Source organism: Amphiprion ocellaris, chromosome 17 (genome assembly GCF_022539595.1).
Source record: "Amphiprion ocellaris isolate individual 3 ecotype Okinawa chromosome 17, ASM2253959v1, whole genome shotgun sequence".
Lineage (NCBI taxonomy): Eukaryota > Metazoa > Chordata > Actinopteri > Pomacentridae > Amphiprion > Amphiprion ocellaris.
The window spans coordinates 33,269,835-33,291,342 of NC_072782.1; the positions used below are offsets into that span (position 1 = coordinate 33,269,835).

The 21,508-nt window shown below is 35.9% G+C and overlaps 2 protein-coding genes and 1 long non-coding RNA gene across 12 annotated transcripts in view; 1 reads left to right on the forward strand and 2 right to left on the reverse strand.

The window, feature by feature from the left end:
• Nucleotides 1–10,088, reverse strand: LOC111586953 (myosin light chain 5-like). Its single transcript, XM_055019116.1, is given in 6 exon segments — nucleotides 1–161; nucleotides 1,832–2,002; nucleotides 3,605–3,772; nucleotides 3,855–3,930; nucleotides 4,888–4,995; nucleotides 10,044–10,088. Coding segments are annotated over 6 exon segments (729 nt in total).
• hpse (heparanase) overlaps nucleotides 1–12,380 on the forward strand; it is a 33,589-nt gene extending 21,209 nt beyond the window's left edge. For 3 of the 10 annotated variants that reach the window (XM_055004071.1, XM_055004069.1, XM_055004070.1), the window contains 2 exons: nucleotides 7,348–7,531; nucleotides 9,016–12,208. The gene's annotated coding sequence lies outside the window, so the exon portion shown is untranslated. Of the gene's footprint in view, nucleotides 1–3,698; nucleotides 3,949–7,347; nucleotides 7,532–9,015; nucleotides 12,209–12,249 lie in introns of those variants that run through there. The other 7 variants (XM_055004068.1, XM_055004065.1, XM_055004062.1 and 4 more) reach the window with 7 other exon arrangements.
• LOC129347316 (uncharacterized) overlaps nucleotides 11,855–21,508 on the reverse strand; it is a 16,785-nt gene continuing 7,131 nt past the window's right edge. The window contains exon 2 of the long non-coding RNA XR_008599346.1: nucleotides 11,855–15,080. This is a non-coding gene — a long non-coding RNA (uncharacterized LOC129347316). The remainder of the gene's footprint in view (nucleotides 15,081–21,508) is intronic.

Below are 21,508 nucleotides of genomic sequence, written 5' to 3' on the forward strand. Positions count from 1 at the left end.
TCAGACTTTAGACTCGACAGAGTGGATCTGGTTCTGGTCCTGGTCCTGAGTCTGGTTTAAAACCATCCCACTGATGGACAGAAGTTCTGTTACCGTGACAACAGACCAGTGTTCGGGTTCTGCAGCAGCTTCAGGATCATTAAGTTCCACAACAGCACCGCCTGCTGGAGAGGATGAACGATTACAGTTTACAGTTTTATAGGTTTAATCTGACCAAAATACTAGTTAATGTCCAAGTATTTAAAGCTTTAAAGGTTTATTACAGTTAAAATACGACTTTCTGTCCAAATACTTACAGCTTTAAAGATTAATTCCACCATAAATACTACTTTCTGTCCACATATTTATAGTTTTAAAGGTTTTTTTTACCCCCCAAAAAACCCAATTGTGTGCTAATATGTTTGCAGTTTTAAAAGTTTATTATACCCAAAATACTACATTTTACAAGTGAATATGGTTTTTAGGGGTCATTCCATCCAAAATACTACTTCCTTTCCATGTATTTAAAGTTTTAAAGGTTTATTTTATCCAAAATACTACTTTCTGTCCAAATACAGATGGCTTAAAAGTTTTTTTTCACTCAAAATGCTACATTTTCCAAGTATTTCTAGTTTTAAAGGATTATTCTATCCAAAAAACTCATTTCTATCCAGGTACTTATAGTTATAAGGGTTTATTAAACCCATAATATTACTTCCTGTCCACATATTTATAATTTTAAAGGTTTATTTTACCCAAAAATACAACTTTGTGCTCATGTGTTTGCAATTTTAGAGGTTTATTAAACCCAAAATACTACATTTTACAAGTGAATGTAGTTTGAAGAGCTCATTCCATCCAAAATACTATTTTTCCATACTACATTTTCCAAGTATTTATAGTTTAAAAAGTCTATTCTACCCAAAATACTCATTGCTATCCACCTACTTATAGTTTTCAGGGTTTATTCCACCTAAAATACTATTTTCTGTCCAAGTATTTAAAGTTTTAAAGGTTTATTTGATCCAAAATACTATTTTCTGTCCATGTGGTTAGAGTTTTAAAGATTAATTCCATCATAAACACTACTTCCTGTCCACATATTTATAGTTTTAAAGATTAGATTCACCAGTAAACTATTTTCTGTCCAAATACTTACAACTTTAAAGATTAATTCCACCATAAATACTACTTCCTGTCCAAGTATTTAAAGTTTTAAAGGTTTATTTTAGCCAAAAATCAAACTTTGTTCTCGTGTGTTTGCAATTTTAAAGGTTTATTGCACCAAAAATACTACACTTTCCAAGTAAACGTAGTTTTAAAGATCTGTTCCACCCAAAAATTCTCACTTCTATCCACGTACTTATAGTTTTAAAGGTTTATTTCATCAAGTGAACTACTTCCTGTCCAAATACTTACAGCTTTAAAGATTCATTCCACCATAAATACTACTTCCTGTCCATGTACTTATAGTTTTAGAGGTTCATTTTACCCATAATACTACTTTGTTCTCATGTGTTTTCAGTTTTTAAGGTTTATTCCACCCAAAATACTAAATTTTTCAAGTATTTCTAGTTTCAAAGGTTCATTACTTTCAGTTTAATTTGGTTGTTTGGAGCTCAGAACATTAGAAAAACAAATCTTCCTTTTTGACACCAGAACTTTGTTAAAGAATCAAAATTTCCCTGAAAATGAAGAAATATTTCAAATGTTTTTTACAGAAGTCCTCCTTAATAATAAATTTTTATTCAGAAATCCTGCAGTGTCTGATTTTTAGTTTTTATTGCGTTTCCAATCCGACAGCTGTAATAAAACCATGACAGAACAGAGTTTAGTTCTCCTCTAAATAAACTCCAGTACACTGCCTGCAGTAAATCCTGCTGCTCCTCTCCGTGTGTGATGATGTAACACAGAGATTTATAATCCAGTTTTCCTGCAGCGTCGATGTTGGACGACTCAAACATCTGCTTCACCTGCAGCCGGACAAAGGAAGGTGGTTTTGATTAATTAATGAGGAAAAGAACTGGATGTGATTCTACCGAGTCTGGATGGGAGACGCTAAACAACATAAATAAGACACAAAACTGCAAAAATGAGACGCAAAACAACAAAAACAAGGCAAAAAACAATAAATGTGACAGAAAGTGACAAAAATGAGGCATAAAAACAGAAAAAATGAGATCAAAAACTGAAACAGAAAAAGACAAAAATACAACACAAAACAACAAAAATGAGACAGAAAATGAAACGAAGAGACCCCAAAGGACAAGAATGAGACACAAAACAATCAAAACTTGACATGAAGCAACAATAACGAGACACAAATGACAAATGTGACAGAAAACGACACAAGCAGACTAAAACAAGGCACAAAACTACAAAAACAAAACACAAAACCACATTCATGAAACACAAAATTTCAAAAATGAGACACAATACAACTTAAATGAGACACAAAACTACAAAAACAAGACATAAAACCACAAAAATTAAACATAAATTGATATAAATGAAACACAAAATCGCATAAATGAGACACAAAACAACAAATGTGACAGGAAATGACACAAACAAAAACACAAAACCACAAAAATAGAACACAAAATTTAAAAAATGAGACACAAACTGACATAAATGACACAAAAAACACAAACACGACAGAAAAAAACAAGCAAAAAAACAAAACAACAAATGCGAGACACAAAACAGCAAAAATAAGGCACAAAAACTACAAAAATGAGACACAAAACTACAAAAATAACATAAAAACTACAAAGATGAGACAAAAAACTACAAAAACAAGACACAAAACAACATAAACAAAACAAAAAAATTACAAAAATGAGGCACAAAACCAGGAAAACTAGACCCCAAATGAGAAAAAAAACTAAAAAGAATAATTATGAACACAAAATGACAAATATGACCTAAAAAACAACAAAAACAGGACACAAAGCAACATAGTTAAAACTCAAACTGACAAACATGACAGAGAATGACAAAATCAAATCCTCAAACAACAAAAACGAGACACAAAATGACATAAACAAAACATAAAATGACAAAAATGAGGCACAAAACCACAAAAACTGGACACCAAGTGACAAAACGTGACACAAGATGGCAGAGATGAAATACAAAATGACAAAACTGAGACACATAACAACATAAACAAGACACAAAACAACAAAATTTACACACAAAGCATCATAAACAAAACATAAAATTACAAAAACAAGGCAAAAAACACAAAAACTAGACACAAAATGGCGAAAATGTGACACAAAATGACAAAACCAAGACACAAAACAACTAAAATGTGACATAAAACCAAATAAATGAGTTATAAAACAACAATATCCCTAATGACATAAATGAAACACAAAACAACAAAACTGTGACAGAAACTACAAAAACAGACACAAAACCACAAAAATTACACACAGAACATCATAAACAAAACATAAAACGACAAAAACGAGGTACAAAACCACAAAAAGTAGACACAAAATGAGAAAAGCTGGACACAAAACAACAAATTGTGACAGAAAATGTCTATAGACCTCTGGAGATGAGCAGCAGAAACCTGAAGATCTGATGTTTTTACCGTGAACATTTAAAACACGTTCAGCAGGTTGATGTTCTGAACCTCTGCTGAAGGTCTCTGAAGTTCTAAATCATTCATCTAAATCCTCACCGTGAAGCTTCTCTCCAAACAGGTTGAGGAACATGGTGAAGTTGATGGCTTCCTTCAACATCTCCTCCAGCTCTCCGTCCTTCACATTCAGCTTCCCTGAACCAACAAAACAGGATTTTAGACCAGAACATGGAGGTCAGAAGGTCCAGCTGCTCTCAGATCAGGTTCATCTACAGACCCAGAGAGGCGTACGTGTCCTTCAGGTCCTCCTGGTCAATGAATCCATCACGGTTCTGATCGATCAGAGTGAAGGCCTGAAGAACAACCAGGAGGTGAATATAGAACCAACTAAACCTGAAGAAGTTCCTCCAGAACCTCCTGGTTTTTTATCTCCAGGAACTTCGTCAATGATCAGAGTTCTACCTTCATACTGGGAATATTTCCAGAGTTCCAGGTCCTTGAAGTCCATAGAGGAGAACGTCCCCTGGAGAAAGTTCTAGAGTAGACCTACTGAAACTGAAGAAAGTTCTAGAGCAGACCTACCGACAACTGGAGAAAGTTCTAGAGTAGACCTACCGACAACTGGAGAAAGTTCTAGAGCAGACCTACCGACAACTGGAGAAAGTTCTAGAGTAGACCTACCGACAACTGGAGAAAGTTCTAGAGTAGACCTACTGACAACTGGAGAAAGTTGTAGAGTAGACCTACCGACAACTGGAGAAAGTTCTAGAGTAGACCTACCGACAACTGGAGAAAGTTCTAGAGTAGACCTACTGACAACTGGAGAAAGTTCTAGAGTAGACCTACTGACAACTGGAGAAAGTTCTAGAGTAGATCTACCGACAACTGGAGAAAGTTCTAGGGTAGACCTACTGACAACTGGAGAAAGTTCTAGAGTAGACCTACTGACAACTGGAGAAAGTTCTAGGGTAGATCTACCAACTGTCCAGTTGTCTGTAGGTCTTCTCTAGAACTTTCTCCAGTTGTTTGTAGGTCTACTCTAGAACTTTCTCCAGTTGTTTGTAGGTCTACTCTAGAACTTTCTCCAGTTGTTTGTAGGTCTACTCTAGAACTTTCTCCAGGGGACGTTCTCCTCTATAGACTTCAAGGACCTGGAACTCTGGAAATATTCCCAGTATGAAGGTAGACCTCTGATCATTGATAAAGTTACTGGAGATGAAGAACCAGATGTTCTGAGGAGGTTCTGGTTCATTTTTCTTGGATTCATCTCCAGATTTAAACCTTCTTATCATTTTTTTTTTTTTTTTTACCTCTTTGAATTCTTGGATCTGCATTTGTTCAAATATGGAGAAAACGTTGGATGAAGCTCTCTGAGCTCGTTTAGCTCCTCCTTCCTTCTTCTTGGTCTTCCTGCTCACCTGAAGACAAAAACTCCAGTTATTTTATCATAAGGTTCATGTTTTATCAGAAACTAACGTCCAGGTTGGTTTCAGTGGAGGTTTAATGAGTTTATTCAGAATAAATCATGTTTTAGTTCAAATCTGTCAGAAAGTTCAGGGTTTAAAAAAAAAAGAAGAAACTGAAGTCATTTTATTTCAACAGAACATTTAAACACCAGAATGAAGGTTTTCTAGAAGATTGTAATTTTACCAAACCAGTCTTTAGTATTTAATATGTAGGTTTACCGCATTCATTTAAATATTACAGTAAAACCCTTTAAAATATATAAAATACTCATTTAAATGACTTTAATACTACAGGAAAGAATCTACAACAGTTTAAACCCCAACATGTTACTTGATTAATTTATATTATTAATTGAGGATGTTTAATTTACTGAAAAGCTTCATGCTGTTACTTTATGTTAATACAATTTAAAAATATTCTCTCATTTTACTTTAAAAATGACAAAACATAAAATGACAAAAACGAGGCACAAAACCTAGATCCCACATGACAAAAACAAGACACACAACAGCATGAATAAGACACAAAACAACAAAATGAGGTGAAATACAGTCAATCAGAACACAAAACCCACAAAAATGAGACTAAAAACAACATAACAGAACATGAAATTACAAAAACATGACACTAGTGGACAGAAATTAAACACAAAACAACAAAAACTAGATACAAAATGAAATAAATGAGACACAAAAGGACAATCATGGCAGAAAACACTAAAAACTAGAGCCCAAAGACATCACACAGCAAAAACTGGACACCACATGATCATTAATGACACAGAACAACAAAAACTAGACAAAATGAAATAAACGAGGCACAGAAAGATAAAATCACAAACCCACATAAACAAAACACAAAACCACAAAAACTAGACAACAAATGACAAAACTGAGACACAAAACAAAAATTACACACAAATCATCATAGACAAAACATAAAATGACAAAAACAAGGCACAAAAACACAAAAACTTGATTTTTGCAGAAAATAGAACTATAACTATATGCAGAAAACCCACTAAATGATCACAAATCAACCAATAAAAGAATAAAAACAACCTGAAAGAGACACAAAAGCTTCTAAAACTCGACGCCCTTCAAATATTTTGATTAATTTAGTGGGTGGAGCTCCAGTTTAGACGTTAAGTTTAGATTAATTCTGCGTAACCAATTCTTTGATTGTCAATGATGATATTATTCTAATTATATTACATATTTTTACAAGAATTAATTAATCATCTGTGAAATGGTGAATCTTGTTTTGTTTAAAATCAAACTGTCGCACCTGAGAAGTTAAAACTTTTATATTTTTGGTGTTTTTTCTTTAATAAAATGACTTAAATCTTTATTTAATTGAGTCCAGAAGTGGTTGAACGAAGATAAACGACTTTATAGAAACAGAAAGACAGAAAACAGCCACAAAATTTTAAAAAAGACTTTTAAAGACATATAATGACCAGAAACAGACACTAGATTCCTGAAAAAAAGAGAAAAATAACCACATAAAGACAGAAAACAGCAGAAAACAGATGGAACCGTTGAGTCCAGATGTCCAGATCTTCATCAGACACATTGAGGACGAACAGATGTGATGTTTCTGTGAAGTTTCTCCAGAGAAACGTGGTTAAAAGCTGATGAATTGTAGTTCATTGTTCGTCCACATGGTGGCGCTGCAGGCTGCCTCCATCTGGTTTCATGATCTCTGCTGCAGATTTTTCTAAATATCAGTAAAAGTTTAAACTCAGAACCAAACAGATTCATGATCAGAAAAACCCAACTAAAGTCTCCCTAAGAGGTTCATTACATATTATTATTATTATTATTATTATTATTATTATTATTATTATTATTATTATTATTATTATTATTATTATTATTATTATTATTATGCTCTAACATGTTTCTTTATTTTTCCTCTCTGACTATAGAAAACACTCAGAGGATTCCAGTACTTGTCCTGTAAATACCTCGACATGGCAGTAAAACTCTGTATTATAATAAATATAAAGTACAAATATTAGTAGGTTTCAGGTCCAGACTGGCAGGTCCGTGTATATTTTGGCAACTGGATTTTCCCTTCTGAAACGGGTATTGAAAAACAAAAAACGAGTGGTTATTTGATTTTCGTTTTAAAATACAAAAATTAAAATTGAAATAGCAGGCGTTTTTCCTTTTCATGATGAAAAAGGAATATACGAAATTTGAAAAATGCTTTGATTTTCATTTTAGATTTAGAATAACAAGAAAATAAAATCAGTAAGAGACACAAACGAAAAAAGCTCCGTTTTTTCATTTTCTGAGGTCGGAAGTGGTCATCAGCAAGTGTGGAGCCAGAGAGCAGTGATTGGTCAGACTGACTGAGAGCCAGAGAGCAGTGATTGGTCAGACAGCGCGCTAGTGGATCTAGTCTGCTGTATGTATCTATGGCCGGAACGTCTGTTAGCGTCTCTGGCTGCTGTTGACCTTATTTTTGGAGTAAAACACGGTAAGAAGATAAATACTTCTAATTTGTAGCGTTGTTTTGTTGTACGTTAAATCAGCGACTTGTGAAGAGTTGTGTTTTGTTGTGTTTGAGCAGTTGGTCCGGACGCGTTAGCTCGCTAAGCGGCTAAGTTAGCTCGCTAAGCGGCTAAGTTAGCTCGCTAAGCGGCTAAGTTAGCTAACTAAGCGGCTAAGTTAGCAGCTAAGCGGCTAAGTTAGCTAGCGGGCTAATTAACACAGGTGGCTAACTTACCGCTGAACACCTGTGTTAGTTGCTGCTGCAGCTGTCCTCATTATTAGAAGGAATTTCTCAACCTGTATTTCTCTGCTGTTTATTTTAGCTTTTAAAAAAGTTATTTTACTTTAAGGTTCACTGAAACCTGTTCAGCTGCACTGAAGTTTAACATTCAGCTGCTTTGAATTAAACCGAGCTTAACTTAACACTGAACAACATTACCTCTGAATCTCCATAATTTCATTAAATTCCTTCTCTTCCACTGCTCAAGTTCAATCCAGTATATAAAATGACATTAATAGTGAATAAACTAACAACCAGCCATTGTATTTATTTATTATTGCATGTATTTGTAGTAAAACATGAGATGAAATATCCTACTTTTGGATCTAGAACTGCACAAGCCGTTCATTTTCAGTCACCTGACGAGTTAAACTCCACTTTTTATGTGAGGTTGAAGCAGAAAGTCTGAGTTAACAAAGAAAGTTGTTTATAATCTGTGATACCTGTTATCTCTGACTGAGGCTTTAGTTTTTGTTGAGCTGATTTACATGTAGAAACTTTGTTCAGGAAGATTTCTTAGTAGCTCAGAGGACAGGCTGCTTTTTACACAACCTTGTAAGAGAATGTCTGTCAATGCTTTCAGCAGAATTTAGAAACACAACACTTCCTAAACAGATATTTTGAGGCTGTGAGGTTGAACGTTTGAGAGTCTATCAGTGTGTTTGTTTGTGGTCTTTCTGTTTCTAGGTGGAAGCTGAATTAGTGAGGATGACTCCTGCTCCTGTCATTCTAATAATAACTACATCAGATAATTCTTTGTTGCAGTTGGAATTTTGCAGACTGAGAGATGGTTGAGAAGGTTTCAGTTCTTGTTTTAACAAAATATGTTATAATAGAAGATCTTTATTGTCGTTGTACATGAATTTATCTGCAAACAGCAAAGTGTATCAGTCTGAGGAATCTAAAAATAAATAAGTAAAGAAAAATGCTTCTAAAGCCAATAATAAACAGAATATTTTGAGGGAATATTCTAAAAAGGAAAGAAAAGCTCCATTCTCACTCCTCTCAGGATAAACTGTCATTAAAATTGACTTTAAATTTAGCTTCAACACGAGATAAAAACATTTACTTTCATTACTGATGTTGTCAAGTTTTAATAAAGTTCATGCTACTTTTATAAAATGATGGAAGTGAATAAATAGTATTTGTGTTATCTGTGTTTGATTTCTGTCTTTTCTCCTGTCATCCAGATGTTCAGAGGGAGATGATGCCACATCTGGTCCAGCTGATGGAAGGTCTTGAAGTTCTCTGACTGGCCTGGACTGAAGATGGTCGTCTCACTGGATTTAAGGTTCAGATGCTCAGTAACAAACTCCACCAATGAGCCAACAGGGAAGCTTTAGGTTTATTAAATGTTGCTATGAAGGTTTCACTGTTTTTCTTTGTGGATGCAATGAGCTCCAACTGAAACTTGAATTAGAACTTAGAAGTAAATCCTTCCATCTGAAAGGATTTAGTTGCATTAATAACCTCATAACATTCTAATTTTCATTCCAGTCTTGGTTGGAAATAGAATCTCTGTATTGATTCAGGTAAAAACTGAACTTCACAGCATGTTGGAGCAAAACAACCAGATAAAAACTGTGATGGTGTTGGATTGTCAGACTGTAATGTTGCAGCTCAAAGCAGCTTTTCTATCTCAGTTCATTCTGACATTCAGCTATGAATCAACACAGCAGATGGTGATCCATGCTGTGGAAGTCTCACATCTCCTGATTTAATGGAGCTGCTTTGCACTTTTTACACTGTTTATTAGGGATGCAACGATACTCGATTTTTTATTGAACCGTTCGATACGCCCTCTTCGATTCAATACGCAAAAACGTTCGATCCAAATTAAAACAGCGCTCCCAAAATATATTTTCCGAACTTTTTCTAGTGTGCTCTCGCTAAAATGCCATGGGCACAACCAAGGCTGAGCCCTCTGCCTTGAAAAGCTCCCAGAAAGCTCCTCCCCGCAAGCAGCCCGCCTCCCCTCATCCCCCAAGCTGCCTGGAGGGCGGGGGCAACCACGCTGCTGTTGTTTGAGGGAGAGGTGACAGACACGAGGATCATGGCTAGCGGGGAAAGACAAAAGTTTGAGGAGGCGGCTTCTAGGTCGTACAGATCCGCTGTATGGCAGCATTTTGGGTTTGCTGTTGATTATAATGATGAGGGGACGAAAATGGTGACTAAAACAAAAACTGTGTGCAAGTATTGCCTTACAACTATACCGTACATCACGGGCAACACGACCAACATGACCACTCATCTCCGCCGCCATCACCCAGACAAGTCATCTGCGAGCGGGGCAGAGGACAAGGTAACGCGACCCAAGTCTCAGAGCAGCATAGCGGACGCCTTTCAAAAGAAGTACACTTTCACCTCCGATAAACATAAGAAAATCACACGTGCTGTTGGAACATTTATTGCCAAAGCTTTGCAGCCTTATTCTGTGGTTGAAAATGATGGCTTTTTGTACCTTATGAAAACTGTTGATCCACGATATGCTATCCCCTCTCGTACATATTATATAATGTTATGCACTAAAATGCATGTTTTTATTATGGCATTGTTATTTTTGCTTGTTAGCAAAATTAAAAAAATATATATCGAAAGAGGAATAACACTTGTATTTTTTTTTTCAGAGCATTAAATGTATTGAATCGAACCGAAAATCGTGTCCCTCATATCGAAAATCGTACCGAACCGTGACTTAACTGTATCGTTGCATCCCTACTGTTTATTCACCAACACTTTATTTAATAAAAGTCCCATCTAGTTTTTATGAGGAATGTGATGTTTTAATTTCTCTGTGAATAACTGCAGTCTAATGGAACAGCTGGAATTGTAACATCTGTCCTGATATTGATCATGAAGTATTGATCAGAATACTTATGGTCAGCAGTCATCCCTGAAGTTTTACATTCAAATCATTACTTGTGTTGTGAACTTTGGTAAGAAGCAGAAACTTTAGCGTTGCCATGGATACAGGAGTGTTAAATTCTGTCCATGTTTCCATTTTGGGAAATTCAGTCCAGCAGATCAGTTTGTTTTTACTGCCAGCTACATTCAGTCTGAGATATTAAGAATAAATAAATGTGCATAATGTGGAAATGAACAGATTCTATTTTTATTTATTCCTACAGATGCTGCAGGTAAAGTTATAGAATGTGGAGGAATTTAGTCTCACAATCACAGACAATAAATATTATCTGAAAGTCGGATTATTGTTGTTTATCAGCACAATACAAAAAGATTCATGTTAGAAATATTCCAGTTAAGACTCTAGAATATCAGGATTTATGTAAATTTACCTCAATAATATGAATGTTCAGGTTGTGCAGTGATATTTATTATGTGAGTTTAGCTGATTAAAGTTTATTATTTATTATTTAAATTGACATCACTATTATAATATTTAGGGTCAGACTCTACAGTATTGAGATTAAGAAATCAAATATTCTATAAAATGTAAATACACTGAACTCATTTGGAGATATTTAAGTGAGACTCTACAATATTATTTATGACACAAATCTATCTAAATCAACATTTTAATCATTTTTACTCCAAACATTTACTGGACTGATTTAAACATTAAAATCACTTCTTTCTAATCCTCTGCTGTACGTTCAAACCTGAGGCCTTAAATAGAAACACACAAGTATCTGATTGAAGGAACTTCTGCAGAGTCCTGGTTCCAGAACATGATGATAGAATTATAGACAAACTTTAACAAAAGCTGCCTGAGAGTTTACAGGTTTTTATGTTAGATTTCTTCAGTAATTTAATGAGAGTTATCAGCAAAAATCAAGTGTTCATTTGATGAACTTCACTTCCTAAAACATCCAGAATTGGAGCTCATATCTTTGGCAGCTGTAAAGTTTCTGCTCCTTCAAAGTTCACAACACAATAAATGAATTCCTAAAACACTCTCAATGCTGGAGAGCGTTTGATGCTGAAGCAGTGACCAGTTTTTCTGTTTCTTCTCTGGAGATGCACAATGAGGGACGTCTGCAGAGACTGAGAAAGAGTCTCACCACATCCTGACATGAGGAAAAAGACTTTATTGAAGACTACAATGAGAAAAACTATCAGACAGCAGACGGCTGCATTCAAGGTGAGATCTGAACATTTGATCTGGAACAGGAATTCAATAACGGCAGCATGAGCTTCATTTCAGTCTGTAGCTGCTGAATTCATGGATGAATCATCTGGCACTAGAGAGGAAGACCATCAAACATCCACGTCAGCTGATGGAGGTCCAAGAGTCTCACCCAACAAACAACCTACAGAGTGAAGACCTCCAATCTGATTGGACGGCCTCCTATTCAGCCACATGTGTGAACAAATGCCTCTAAGCTGATTTGTTTTCTAAAATAAATCTAGTTTGAGTCCTAATCTCTGCCTGTGTGTTTGCTTCTTTACACTGCTGTTAACAGTTTAGGCTGTTAGATTGTTCCAGATAAGACAAGTACAAGATTCTTCAGAGCCGTTCTACCACGAGCCTGACAGGAAGAACTCCAACAGCTACTGAATGTTCCTGTGGTTCCCTCAAGGCTACAGAAGGAGTCCTACGAGGACGAGCTGGTCCACCTGATGGTGGCCAGTCGCTGCGGTTCAAAGCCAACACCGACTACGTGGACTTCTACTGGACCACATGGAGGCCTTCAAACCGGACCAACAAGTTCAGCGACTCCCCGACTCGTGGGTCTGAGGACGCCGCCGAGCCTCGGTCCAGCCGGCCTCCTGTCTGTGGGTGTTTGAGTGCTGAGAGGTTTGTGGATGCATGTGAACGTTCTGTGTTGAAACAGCAGCTTTGGACTCAGTAACGCCGGGAAAAACCAAGAGCTCCTTTATTTGTGACTTCCACTAAAAAACTGATGAAAATAAGTTTACCAGGATTCTGACTGATAACAGATTATTAAATAATGAAAATAATCCTTTAAATATTCCTTTAAACAATCCTTTTAGGTCTACATTTCCTTTACACTGACTTCTTGGTAAATGCACAAGTATTTTGGGTGGAATATACCATTAAACCCAATGTTCAAGGGTTCTTCTGGGAATATACCATTAAACCAACCTTTTAGGTAAATGTTCCAGGATGTTGGGTAGAATATACCATCAGATCAACCTTTTAGGTCTACATTGGAAGATTTTAGAGTAGAATATTACTCCAAACCATCCTTTAGGTCTACATTTAAGGTGGAATACTCCTTTACACCAAGATTTTTTGGTCTACATTGAAGGATTTTAGGTGGAATATTCCTTTGAATGAACTTTTTAAGTTTATGTTCCAGGATGCTGGATGGAATATACCATCAGACCAACCTCCAAGGTCTACAGTAGTGAATTTTAGGTGGAATATACCATTAAACTCACCTTTTAGGTCTACATTGAAGGATTTTAGGTGGAATTTTCTTCCAAACCATCTTTTAGTCTACATTTAAGGATGTTTAGGATGGTATATTCTTCCAAACCAACTTCTCAGGTCTACATTTCAGGTGGATTCCTCCATACTAACTTTTTTGGTCTACATTGAAGGATTTTTTTCTAAACCACCCTTTGGGGTCTATATTTGAGGTTTTAGGTGGAATATTCCTTTTAACCAGCCCCTCAGGTCTCTCTGAGGATTTTGGATGGAATACTCTGTTAAACCAACATTTTAGGTGCATGTCCAAGGATTTTTGGTGGAATGTTCCTTTAAGGTGGATGTTTGAGGACCTTGTAGGTGGAATACTTCCTGAAACCAACCTTTTAGGTCAACATTCAAAGATTTAAGGTGGAATATTCCTTTAAACCAACCTAAATTTCATGTTTTGATCATTATCAAGTGAGAAACCTCAATCCAGACTCCTCATAATGACATTTGAGATTTATGCTGCTGTTATTTGTTTAGTCCAGACTAAATGACAGAAATCTACAACTGTAATTTTATTTCAGGACTCTGTTATTAAATGTCAAAACAATCCATGTGACTCTAAAAACTCAACAGCTTTACAAACTCTAAGATTAAACTCTCCACAAGGATCCAAAATAAGTTGGACTTCTACATGAGAGCTTTAATTATTCTTCATCTACTTCCTGAAAAGTTTGGTCAATAAAAAAGACAAAAACTAATATTTTCAGCTGAACTAAAGACAGACTTTGTGATTTTTCTGCTCACATGTTGTGTTGTTGTAAAGTTCCTCTTTCAAATAAATATCCTCCTAACCCCCTGGAAACCAGCGTTTGTCCTGTTTTTGTGTTGCTCATCAGCGACCCTAGACAGTCGGGTCCTAATGTATTTTGAGCAACACACCATACTATGATGTTTTTACAATGATGGTTCTACTATGGAACCGGTTTGACATGTTCAGGTGTTCTTTGTGTGAAAACTCAGAGATTTCAGGGATCAGAAGGTGGTTTTCAACTTTCTTTGTTAACTTTCTGCTTCAACTTTAAACTAAATTTCCTTCACTAAGCCAGCCCTCTGGACTTCCAGGAAGCTGTGTTCCTATTGGCTGTCCAGGTGGCTGCTTGGTGTTATCAGGAACACCTGAGCAGCTCAGTGTCTTCCTGCTTTATTTAGCTGCAGACAAACATTTCCTCTGTTTCTCTTCACCACAGAACCGGGTTTGGTTCCGTTGCTTTAGTTTGTTCTTTAGGCGTTGGCTTGCAGCTTCCAGCAGTAAAATCGTCTTTAATGTGTTTCTTGGTGTGTTTTAGGGCTTTGTACTGGATAGTTGTCTTGGTAAATGTGGTTCTTTAGCCACAGTTAGCACATGGTGCTAATGTGTGCAGTGATTAGTGGATTTGATGCAGCTGAGTTGTGTCTTTATCTTGGCTGTAGTGAGTCTTTAGAGGTTTTTGGTCAGACACATTCTGTATTCTTGTTTGAGAACCAACGTTGGTTGTCCAGAAGGTAAGAGTTCCTGTCCTGATTCTCTGTTCTCAGAGCTTCTCTGGTAGGCTGCAGGAGACTTTAGTGTTTGGGTTGTGCTAGTTTGGTTTTTGTATGGTTTCATTTGGACGACTATCTTGAGGCCCCTCCATGTAGTTTAGTGAGGTTTTCTGGAACAGTTCTACAAAGCAACCTGCAGCAGAAGAGACTTTGAGAGTTTTTAGGAAGTTCTGGAGACCAGACTTTAGAGCAGCAGAAACATTTGTCAGCAGTTTGAGCAGAAGGTGAGCTTCAGAGTAGAAATGAGACAGAAACCTTCTTGACCCGTGTGGTGAGGTCCTGTACCAAGAGTTTGAGCAGGTTGTGAAGAGTCTGTAGTTCTTTGGTCTGAAAGCACAAGAAGAGTCAACTCATTAAAGGAGAAAACAGGAGATATTGTTGGTTCTTCTGTCACTCTGCAGTTTCCAGTTTCCATAGACTGAATATCAAGTTTATATTTTAAATGATTTCCCATGTGAGCCCAAGAAGACTTCAATAAACTCCCTCCATCCCCTGGACACAACACATTTTATTACCATGTTAAATCTTTTTTTAAAAAATATGTTTTTGAGTTTTAATCATAGTTTTAGCATAGTTTTTTCTCTTTGCTTGTTTAGTTTTGTCATCTGTGTGAAAGGTGCTAAACAAATAAAGTTGAATTGATAAACTGAATAATTGATTAACTCGTGATTGTGACAGAAGTATTTTCATTGTGATTTAAGGGTTTGTTTCGTTTTTAAGGTTGAGGTTAAAATCTTGAAAGAAAAAAAGATTAACGAAATAAACTACATTAAAAAAGCAATTAAATCAAAGGAAAAACATTTAATACAATAAAAGTTTTAAAAAGAAAATTAAACATTAAATTATATTAAATTATATTAAAGAGACAAAATATTTAATTATATAACTAAACAGAAGATAAAAAAGATCTAATTATGAAATTAAACAATTTTTTTAAACAAATATATTAAACATTAAAGATGAAATATTTTTTAAAATTAAACATTTAAAAAATACAATTAAACAAGAAGAATATTAAACATTTAAAAATCACAGAACTTTTAATTAGATAATTAAACCTTTCAAAAGACAAAACATTTAATTAAAAAAATTAAATGTTTAATTAGAAAATTAAATCTTAAAGACAATAAAACTTTAAATAGGAATTAAACAGAAAATACAATGAAGCATTTAAAAAGAAAATTAAACCTTAAAAGGTGGTAAAACATTTAAAAAGAAAAACCTTAAAGATTTAATCTTAAATTAAACATTGGGAAAGAAAAGGAAATTTTTCAAACAAGCCAATAAACCATTTGAAAAAACAACAAACATTAAAAAGACAAAACATTTGGAAATCAAATCAGACATTAGAAAAGAATAAAAGGTGAGAAAAGAGCAAAACTAAACATTTAAGAAGAATCAAACTAAAGACAAAACATTTGAAAAGACACCAGTTAAACTTTAGAAGATCAAATTAAACAGAAGACACAATAAAACGATCAAAATGAGCAAAAACAGATAAAGATCTTAAAGCATTTTCTAGTCTGAAATGAAAACATCAAGTTGTTTCTTCAAACGTTTCCTCTTTCTATGTTCTTGGTTTGATAGTGGACAGATTTACTAAGAACTCATTTCAGAAAACTGCTTTCCAGATAAAGTCTACTAGTAGTTGAAGGCATCGATCAAACTAATGTTACCTTCTGATCTCCACAAACTTTACTGTTCAGTGAAGAGAATCAAAGTTTGTTGAGGATTTCTAAAAAACCCACAGATGAAGGTCTGAGAAGAACTCAGATGGATGATCTAAATGTGAAATCAAGACTCATGGTCACAAGTTTTAAGGCTTCTGTTAACCAGAAAGTTCAAACTAACAGACAAGTACTGAGAAACTTTTAAAACTTCAGTCCTCAGACTGTCTAAAGGTTCAAACTAACAGAGAACTACTCAAGAACTTTTAGGATTTCAGTCCTCAGACTTTCTGAAGGTTCAAACTAACAGAGAACTACTCAGGAACTTAGAAGATATCAGTCCTCAGACTGTCTGAAGGTTCAAACTAACAGAGAACTACTCAGGAACTTAGAAGATATCAGTCCTTGGACTGTCTGAAGGTTCAAACTAACAGAGATCTACTGTGGGACTTAGAAAATTTCAGCCCTCAGACTGTGTGAAAGCTCAGGTCCTGAGGACTCGGGAGGTGTGGAGGCTTTGGAAAGTCTTGGAACTGAGGGTTCAACCCTCCAGCACAAAGGCTGAAGTCCCACCTCCTGAGAAAAACGGTCGAGTCGAGACTCGAGTTAAAAAAAAACACGAAAACGACAAAAAATAGATGATAAATGCGCAAAAAAAAGAAGAATTTGTATCTGAGCGAGTAGCTCAGGGGGATAAGAGGAGTGACTACAGAGTGGAAGGTCGCAGGTTCGAGACCCGCCACTGGCAGTTTTCTTTCTTTGTCTTTGTCAGGATATTGAGAAAATTTAAGAACTGTCTGGTCTTGAACCAGCGACCTGCAGCTCCATAGGCAAATCCTTAACTCACTGAGCTACAGATCAGATACAAAGAAATAAATTCGTCGTCCCTTTGACATCGTAGTTCCTGAAGTCACCACATGGGCGGAGCCAGGGCGGAGTCTGGGTGGAGTCAGGGCGGAGAGTAGGTGGGGAGGTGGGTGGCGGCCTCCCCCCTCTACTCCCCCACCACCCCACACCACCCACCACACCTTCCCCCACCCCACGAGTTCTTCGAGTCTCCACGAGTTCTTCGAGTCTCCACAGGTTTTCCCCAGTTTCTGGAGTTTCCACCAGGTCGGAGGCAGAACAAGTTGTCATGAAGAGGTGTTGAAGTCGGCCAGGATGGACTGACTTTTTACAGCGACTAGAAGGAAGACGACTAGAAGAGCAGGTCTTGAACCACCATCCAGAAAATCCATGGAGTCGCTCCAGAGAAATGAAGGGACGTCAACTTTTATCAACCTCCATCCAGATGTTCTGCATATCTTTACTTTGACATTTTTAGCACCACAAACCTTTAGTATCACACTTTATTATCATTTATCAGGACTTTCATGGAATCCACCTGCAGATTTACTCTTTGTTGACAAACTTTATTCTTGTCATTGTGGAACTGCAGTATTTAAAACTGTTCCTTCTATTTGACCTCATGTTTATTAGTTTTAGTGGAGAAACTTATTTTAATTGTCCATTAATCTCTTAAAAACCAAATAATAAATTGGATTAGTCAAGAGGTTTAAATTTCTTACTTTGTCATATTTTAAATATGACAAAAAAATATAAAAATAAAGCGTCTTGAGACAATTTGACCTGTAATTGGTGTTATATAAATAAAATTGAATTAAAATTGTATGTATCTTGTAACGTTGGAGTAATTCAGCCATATATGTTGGAAAACACATTTTCTTTGTCCATTAATCTGTTGATTGTTTTCTCCACTAATTCATTTCTTGTTTTGGTTTATAAAATGTCAAACCCAAATATATTCAGTTTACTGTCATAAAAACCAAAAAGATTTACATTTATGATGCAGGAATCAGACAGTTTTTCACTTTTTATCTTAGTTTAGTCAGAAAGATAGTTGATAATGTGTGAACTGTTGCAGTTTGTGAGCCATAGAAGGTTTTAATCTTTGGGGCCGAGTGTCAAAAAATATTTAGAAACCAACATCAACAAAACTTAAAGATTTGAACATCATTAAAGGGAAATCCAACTTTTGCATGACAATGTCTAATTAAAGGACATTTATTTCCAACATAAATGTGTGATATTCATCCTCTGGAGCTTTCTCTTCACATCATCTTCCACCTGGACTGGTTTGGTCGGAAGCATGTGCAACAAACATTTGAAAAACTGCACTTTAACATCAATGAATGACACTGAAGTTTAATCTCTACATAAATGAGACTGAGTCTGGATGTGCTGCTCTGTCATTAACTCCTAAGTTCAGGGAAAGTTCAAACAAAAGAGGACAGTTCAGATCAGACTTGAGAATGAGCTGATTTTGAACAAACATCTCAGACTTGCTGAGCTTCAGCACCTCTAGCAAGATATTTTAACAACAAGCAACTCAAGAGATCCAGAAGTTGGCGAGAGTTAGCTTTAGCTGAGCCAAAGAACATGTGGGATGCTAACCTAGCAAACATTTCAGACTTTTCTCTGTGAATTCTGAGAAATAATTTACTATTTAATGACAGAGCTACACATCTTAACTCAGTCTCATTAAAACAGACTCTAATTCAGTGTCATCCATCCATATTAAAGTGCAGTTACCCAAAATGTTTGTTGCATGAGCTCCAACAAAACCTGTCCAGGTAGAAGGCCACTTTGACAAACAGGAAGTGGAAGATTCCAAGCAGATTTATAGAAGGGGGAACCGGACTGTACTAAGTGTGGTCCAGTATAAAGGGGTGTTTTGTGGGTTTTTAAGGCTGATAATGATTATTAGTGAGACATCTGGAGTAGATATTCATTTGGAGTAAATGAATGTATTTAAAATCTTGGAGTTAAACTTAGAAGAACACAAACTTTAACAGAAAACTTTGTTGATTCGTTTTTGTTTTGTTTACAGATGTTAAGTTATAGGAGTTTTATTCGTGATGTATAACCAATTAAATCACTCCAGAAGACAGAGCGACCACAGGTAGATAAAGGTTCAGAGCCAAAGTAGCGCCATTTTTAAATGTATTTATTACCGTAAATCAGTAATAAATAAAATACTGATAATCAGTAAATCAGTCAGCCCACAATTACTACAATTCTACAATGTATGTCTCTTTCCTTTGACTTGTTATTTGTACAATCTACGATGTATATGATGGTGTTTTTTCATAGCAAAGGCTCTACTATGATGTTTTCTAAGAGACATACCATGCTACTCTGGTTGTTCTGGCCCTGGGCCGCTGCACTCCTCCTCTGTTGTTTTCTGGATTGTACTCAGCTTCATGCCTTCGTCCACTCGGCCTCCGTTGACTCGTCTCGCCTGCCGTCTCTGGAGCTGAAGCTGGATTGGAACAGACCAAAGTACAGTCCAATCACGATGCCAGCTGCCTCTCAAAAGGCTCCTTCATCTGGCAGGTGGCAGCACTTCTTCTGAGGGGAAGCTGAGCTGGTCCAGCAGAACTTTGGAGATGTGTTCCAGTGGTTGGTGGATGTGTGGGGAGATAGAGAGGGACCTTTGAATTGTTCACAAAGGAAAACAGGGAACCCATTGGTAGTTTTATTTTAGGCTGCTACTGCGGTGTGTTTTTGAGCTTGAAGAGGTGAACAGGAAGAGTTTTTTTTTTCGTATTGATTATCTTTTACTTTGTTCCTGGTTGGAATGCCCATCAATGTCAACATGAAGTTCACTTATAGTTCTGTTTATTTATTTTTATTTTACTAACACCCATTTGCTTTTAACCCCCTCACATGTTGTGTTGTTGTAAACTTACTCTTTCAAATAAATACTCATCTAACCCTCTGGAAACCAGCGTTTGGAATGTTTTTGTGTTGCTCCTCACCTACTTCAGACAGCTGGGACAAAACAAGGTTTTGTGGACCAAAAGCTATACTATGACGTTTTTAGAGCAACATGCTATACTATGACGTTTTTAGAGCAACATGCTATACTATGACGTTTTTTAGAGCAACACACAATACTATGATGTTTTTAGAGCGACATGCTATACTATGACATTTTTAGAGCGACATGCTATACTATGACGTTTTTAGAGCGACATGCTGTACTATGACGTTTCAAGAGCGACATGCTATACTATGATGTTTTTTAGAGCGACATGCTATTCTGTGATGTTTTTTTGGATGACATGCTAAACTATGATGTTTTTTGGACGACATGCTATTCTATGATGCTATACTATGATGTTTTTTAGACGACATGCTAATGTACGGCATTTTTAGAGTGACATGCTGTACTGTTTTGTTTTTTGGACAAAATGCTCTACTATGACGTTTTTAGAGCGACACGCTATGACTTTTTTTGGACGACATGCTATGCTATCACGTTTTTTGGGCGACATGCTATACAATGACTTTTTTCGGCGACATGCTATTCTGTGATGTTTTTTGGGCGACATCCTATACTATGATGTTTTTTGGACAACATGACGTTTTTTGGGAAACATCCTATACTATGATGTTTTTTGGATGACATGCTATACTATGACGTTTTTAGAGCAGCATGCTATACTGTGACGTTTTTTGGATGACATGCTAAACTATGACGTTTGATGAACCAAAGGCTATACTATCACATTTTTAGAGCGACATGCTATGCTATCACGTTTTTTGAGCCACATGCTATACTATGACATTTTTATAGCAACATGCTATACTATGAATTTTGGCGCAAAAAAAAATGCCTTACTATACTATGTCGAAAAAAAATGCGATTTTTCAAACATGTTGTAAAAAAACCATCATGACTTTTGGCGCAAAAAAAAAAAGCCTTACTATACTATGTCGAAAAAAAATGCAATTTTTCAAACATGTTGTAAAAACGTGCCATATGATGAAATAATGTAAAGGAGGGCGTGAAAAACACTCCAGAAAGGTTTTCTTTGAAAAAAAATCATCATGAATTTTGGCGCAAAAAAACGCCTTACTATACTATGTCGAAAAAAAATGTGATTTTTCAAACATGTTGTAAAAACGTGCCATATGATGAAATAATGTAAAGGAGGGCGTGAAAAACACTCCAGAAAGGTTTTCTTTGAAAAAAAAATCATCATGAATTTTGGCGCAAAAAAAAACGCCTTACTATACTAT